General features: G+C 31.3%; 1 protein-coding gene across 1 annotated transcript; it reads left to right on the top strand.

The window, feature by feature from the left end:
- The first annotated feature begins 4,029 nt into the window (after nt 1-4,029).
- On the top strand, nt 4,030-6,527 carry LOC122272156 (uncharacterized). Its single transcript, XM_043055435.2, has one exon. It carries the CDS (start codon nt 4,310-4,312, stop codon nt 5,486-5,488), a length of 1,179 nt encoding a protein of 392 aa, XP_042911369.1. The 5' UTR covers nt 4,030-4,309; the 3' UTR covers nt 5,489-6,527.

The raw sequence follows: 6,527 nt of genomic DNA, 5'->3' as shown, positions 1-6,527 counted from the left end.
CTTAAAGCTAAATATTCGAGAGAGCTTCGAGTGAAGCGTGGCGTGGTTGGTAGAATGCTGCGGACAAGTTCGCCATGGCGAACTTGGGTTCGAGACCCTCCGGCGATTTGAGATTTTTCCTTTTTTCTCATTTTTTATTTTATTTCATATTTCTTTTTAACGTGTTTTAGCGTCAATAACGTTTTCTTATCATAAAAATTATTTTTTTTTTTTTCGAAAAATAGCAAATAAAAGCGGATAAATAACGGATAATTTTTTTATTTATTTATTTCTTTTTATTATTATTTTAACAACAAGTCTATCCATATTTTACTGAAAATAAAGTGTTTTTTATATATCAAAATAGGTATGTCTCGGTCTTAAAGCACGAATAATGGCAGAGAAACAGACAAATATGGTCTCTGGAGGCATGCACACATCACCCCTCTTAACTCCCTTTAATATTAACCTGTAATTTTCAAACTCGGTCAGAAATTAAGGTTCAATGTACTGAAGAATCGTTCCGACGGAACTTTTTATAGGTTTATTAGGGGACCACCCAGGGACCGATCAAGACAAATTCAGGCCCCTGACCCACAAAATTTTCCGGGTCCCTAACGAAATATTTTGAAATTAAATTTCCGAAGAACATAGCCCTAACAATTTCTTCTATATTTCTTCTTCTCTTCTAGATTCTTTTTGTAGTCCTAACAATTAAAAGTATCTATGGAACTGCATGATTCAAGAGAAACATTCTAAAAAATTTTGAAAGCTGACAATTGAAGATTATTTTTCTAAGATAAAGTTTACACATTTAAATATTAAAGCAAGATATCAAACAACAAAATAATGTTGTATGAAAATTAAAATAGTTTGATCACAAACAATTGAAATCAGTGATTTTTGATAAAAGTCAGTGATTAGCTGAATTGTTTTAAAGATTGTAGCTTTCCATCTACAGCTTTACATATTTGTTAAGAATAAGCTTTTAGTTCTTTTTGACACTATGAGAGACTTTGCGAATATGGATTCTCGTTGCATTTGCATTGCAAGCTGTTGGAGAAAGAATTGCACCATTTAAAATTCAGCTGTACTTTCGCATTTGATTAGTGCAATGCTTACACGAGTTTGGTTTATCACAATATGAAGAAAATTTGAAATAAAAAATGCCTTTTTTGTGATAAACTGCTTCTTTCGGTATTTTTTTTTAAAAAAGTAATATTGTTACTTTTTACTAATTTTTGAGCCCCCCCCCCGAATGAGTGGGCCCTAGGCCCGTGCCTTTTGCTCCTAGGCGATAATCAGGCCCTGAAAACCGACAACAAAATGACATAATTTGCTGCCTGCTTGTTAACGTCACAAAAGCTAAGACGCTGATTGGTTAAGGGAGAAAAAACTTGGATGGAAAGTAGAACATGGTCTACAATCTTCCAAGAAATTGGACCAAGTTCTTGGATGATTGTTTACACGGTCCAAGCTCAAAGCAAAACAAGTTTCCATCAATATCAATCCTTAAGACGATCCAATTTCTACAAGTCTATATCGTCTAATCTTGATCTTGACGTGTCTAAATCGTCTAATAATCTTGATATCTAAATCTTGGATCGTCTAAACAGGCACAATTTCATTGCTTCTGGTCTTGCCATAGGTATTATTTGTGATTTTTTTTATTACAAATTCTATTTTTCACTAGTCGCTTAACACGATGCAAATATCCTTAATTAGCCTTCATTGAAAAAAAAACATTTAATACAAAATATTCTCAATTGTTTCTCGAATAATACTATTCCATTCTGTATGCAAATGAATTATGTAAAAGACATTCGAAAGAAATTCTCTTTCTTGCACGTCGCATAAATTTGTTAAAAACTTTTGGAAGTAAAATTAATCGCATAAATTGGAATAATCTAAAATATTATTTGAATAAAAACAAATAATGCTAATTTAATGACAACAAATGAACATTACTGAATATCTTTAGAATAACTGAATATTTAATAGAGGATCTCAAAACAGAAAATAAAATTATGCTTTAGTTTCTTTCCCCCCTAAAATTTGTAATTTATAATTTCATTAAAAGTAAGTATTTTTAAAAGGTCAAATGTCAAACAACAGATTCAGAAATAACTAAAATGTTTTTCTTATTCAGGCATTTTTTTAAAACTATGTCTAAGAAAATTTTTTAAAAATTGTGATTTAAAAATGTTTTAATCTTAATCTTAGCAAGTTTTATTCCTAAAGTATTACATAGTTTTTCAATAAATAAACTGTCTTGTATATTTCGGTATTATAGATATAAGAGTAAAAATATCTGTTTTACTTAGAAAATTAAAAGGGGAACTATTCGTCTTTTCATAAGATGAACCAAAAAATAAAGAATTAAAAAAAAAGGTTTCTTAACTATGCCTCTAATTTATCAGCAACTTTATAATAATTCAAAAATGACTATATGGAAAAATTTTCAGCTCTTTTATTACCTTTTTATATTGAAGCCAACTAAGAAGACAAGTGGTCCAAGTAATCACACTTTATTTTTTATTTAAATATTTCATTGTGATTTTTTACGCTACAAATTCGTGTTAGTAGTTAAAAACTATGAAAATATTTCTAATAGTTCTAATTAAAGAAATTTTCAATTCCAAAATACTCTCAATTGTTCTTATTCATTTTTTTGTCTTATAATCTACAATTTTGTATGTAAATGAATTATGCAAAAGTCATTCGAAAGAATTTTTTTTTTTTAATATGTCGCATAAGTTCGTTAAAAACTTTTTGAAGTAGAATTACTCGCATTCATTAGGATAATCTGAAATATTATTTGAATAAAGCCAAATAATGCTACTCTAATCATAAAAGAATTAATATAACTGAATAGAATAACTTAGCTAATATTTAATAAAAAATCTCAAGACAGAGAAAAAAAAAAAAAAACTACGCTTGTTTTCTTTTCTCCCCAAAATTTGTAATTTACCATTTTATTATAAATAAGTATTTTTAATAGTTCCAATGTATTAAGAAATAACTAAAAAGATTAAGATTCCAACAGAGTAAAAAATAACTAACACAATTCTAACTAATACAATTTCTAACTAAAAATTTAGAATTGTGATTTTGGAAATTTTTAAATATTAATCTTAAGAAATTTCGCTCCTAAAAAAATCAAATTTTTTATTTTTCTTAAAGAAAGAATTGCAAAACTTTACTAAAAAACAATTTATTTTTTTTTAACCATGAAGAATTTTTTTTCTCTAAGTATTTTGAAAAGATTACATGGTAGATAAAATAAAATTTGATAGAAATATGGCAATGATTATACTTAGCATATATGGTCAAAAATGCACATAAATTTGGAACAAAAAATTTTTTCACGTTTTATTTCGAAATAAGTTGTGCAAGAAACTAATTTATTTAATCGATTTATTACATGAAACAATAAATTTTTGCGAGAAAAAATTATGTCTATGTTACATATTCATTAAATATCTAGGTAAAACTTTATAAGAAAATCATAAAATATCAGAATAAAAATTGTCTTTAAAAATCAGAAATTTAATTTAATGTCAGCGCTAAACACATCCTATATTTCAGGGCTGTCCAACTGGCAGGCTGCATGCCCCCCCCCCCCCNCCCCCCCCAACTTCTTATTCAGGCTTATCGGCCTCAGTTTTCCCACTGTCCCGCAGTGGACTGATCGTTAAGACACGGTTCCCAGCAGATCACCAAAGTCAAGCATCACTGGCTGCGGTCAGTGTGCGGGTGGGTGACCACTTNTTTATAATCCTTCTGTTCCATTGTTTAATAATTCATAATTCATCTATTAATTGTTATTGTATAAGAGGTTATTGTTCAACTTTTTCAAACTGCGGCCCGCCAGGTAAACAGTGACCGCAATTCTGGCCCGTGGGCTCTTTGCAGTTGGACAGCGTTGCTATATTTGAACGTTCGAATCGCTTTCACCAGCAAATTGTTTGAAAGACATCCGACAGTTGGGAGGGAAAATGAAGATAGCAGTACGTTAGCAAAATAAGTTCGAAAGCGCGAGGTTACAGGTTTTCCCCCTTAGTTTTCCCTAACGTGACGTCATTTTTCTATCCTTTCTCGTTCGATGGTTCCGAGATTTCAAAACTCTACTCCCTCGGCTCCCGTAAACAATATTTTTCTGGCGACATTATGTTTTACGATTTGGCATTTATTAGCGTAAAAGTAGCTGATTCGCGTTTTGCGCTCGTATCTCTCGAATCGGTTTGTTTTGTTGTGCCATGCATTGATCCGTAGTACCTATGAGATAATACTTTTATTTTCGAAACCTTATTATTTTATTTTTATAACGATGAGTACGGAATATAATAAGTCCATACTTTTGGAATATAGTACCGATCCAGAAGTGTTTCAAGACATGGACAAATTTGAGTTGAATGAGGCGAAAAAGTTCGCTCTATCTGTCAAACTGCAATTTCCGAAATTTTCCAAAGGATTTAGTGCAGCCGATTTCAGTTCATTCATTCAAAATCATGTTGGTGGAGATGAAAACGTTGTCGCCATGGGTCGCCTGTCATTCCCCAACGAATGGCAAATGCAAGTGAAATGTAAAGACATCCGAGAGAAGCTGATTCGACTTGGGCGCACGAAGATTAATTCCAGAACATGTTGGATATCACCTCTTAGCCAGAGTGAAGTTAGAGGATACGTCCATTGGATTCCGAATGCCATTGCTGAGGAATCTATCCGTGGTATTTTAGAGCCTTACGGTGAGGTGATGTTCATGGAGGTGATGCAATTAGATTTGTGGACTAAAGTCGATTGCGACTCTCGATATTTTGCCTTGAATTTAAAACCCGGACAGACTATGGACGATATTCCGCATTTCTTCAAAATCGGTAGCCATCATGGATTGATTACCATCAGGGGTCGAGCTCCTTCTTGTTTCCATTGCAGGACAATCGGACATCGCAAATCAGAATGTCAGAAATACAGAGAGAAACTGAATTCGTATTGCAATAGGAAGCCTGGTTCCGGTGCGAAGAGGACAAAACCACGAGGTAGACGATATCGCCCCATGCCCAATTCAGAGAATCCTAGTGCGTCTGTTGCCTCTAAGAAAAAGAGAAAGAAATCCAAGGCTGCCAAAGCTCAACCAGCTGTTACCAAGGAAGCCAAAGTTGAAAACTCAGCTGTAAAAGAAGAGGTAAAAACTGAAGAAAGTTCTACTGATATGGTTAAGGTAGCCCAAGATTTAGTTGCAAAACTTGAAAGATTAAAAGATCATGGTGATTTGCAAGAACTGTCTACATTGCAGAGCCAGTTGACTAACCTTCATAGCAAATTGAATAATCAGATAGTGGAAATTGAGAAAAAATTACAAAATACTGTTTTAACCGATAAAGGTGAAGTCAATACTCCTCAAGGAAATGGAGAACAGCCCACTGAGGAGAAGAAAAAGAAGCGCAAGAAGAAGAAAAAGAAAAATGTATCAGAAGCAGCGAATGAAACTGTACCACCAAATAACTAAATTGTAAAAGAGAGTTATTTTCTATCTTTTTTTTTTTTTTTAGTAATGAAAGTTGAAGTTAACAGTTTTTAAAAAATTTGGAATTCATGGGTACTTCTGAATTTATTAGTTCAATATTGTTTTAATTTTTTAATCTTAAGCTTCTCGTGATTTTTTTCTCTTTCAGGTCTCACTAAATTTGATATCTTCAAAAAATATTGCTAATTATATTATTTTTAAAAGATGCAAACCTAATTTGCAAAGGCAAACAACAATTTTTCGATTACGTCACATTTCTTACATTTTCACATTCGATTTCTATTGATGCGTGTTTTTAAAACTTGCCATTTCTCTTTGCAAATCATCTAATTGCTTAATTTCACTATAATTGTGTCACAAATATCTGCGCTTTGATTTATTTTGCTAATATTTGCAGATTATAATTAGAATTTGGAATAAAACTGATAGCTGTTGCCCTTGTAAGATGTCAAACTTTGCTAGAATCTTATGAATTAGAACTTTAATTATGAAAAATTAGTAAATACTTATTTTGTGGAAGGATTCCTCTGGGTTTTGTACATCACAACCATGTACAACATAACAAAAAATTGTACAACACAGAAAAAACCATGTATATCACAATGTAAAGCTCATTGCTGATGAAATAAATGCATATATGTACAAGTGATGTAAATAAATAAAAGAAGAAAAAATTATCTGCAAAATGGTACGATAAAAGTTCTACATTCGGCAACACTCGACTAAAATAAGTATTATTCCTTATAGTGAAATAACTTGTTTTAAATTTTGCAATAATCTGCAAATTTAAATAAAAGCTACTGTGATAATAATTTGGAATCCAAAAGTCTTTTTTTTTCTTCTTTTAAGTTTGGAAAATTTATGTATGTGCTGATTAAAGTTTATTGATATTGAATTAAATGTTGTGCAAATACGAAAAACCATTTACTTTTATTTAAATGGTTTGATATAATATGTCTGCTCTCAATAAACTATTTCCAATTTATATTTTCTTTTAAATAAATGTGTAGTATATCTTTGA

The sequence above is a fragment of the Parasteatoda tepidariorum genome, chromosome 4, assembly GCF_043381705.1.
Source record: "Parasteatoda tepidariorum isolate YZ-2023 chromosome 4, CAS_Ptep_4.0, whole genome shotgun sequence".
NCBI classification, from domain to species: Eukaryota; Metazoa; Arthropoda; class Arachnida; order Araneae; family Theridiidae; genus Parasteatoda; species Parasteatoda tepidariorum.
Note: the sequence above shows the minus strand (reverse complement) of the source record. Positions and strands in the feature narration are given on the sequence as shown.

What these genes read in the sequence shown, in the direction of transcription:
- LOC122272156 (XM_043055435.2), top strand. Translation starts at nt 4,310, where the DNA reads ATGAGTACGGAATATAATAAGTCCATACTTTTGGAATATAGTACCGAT.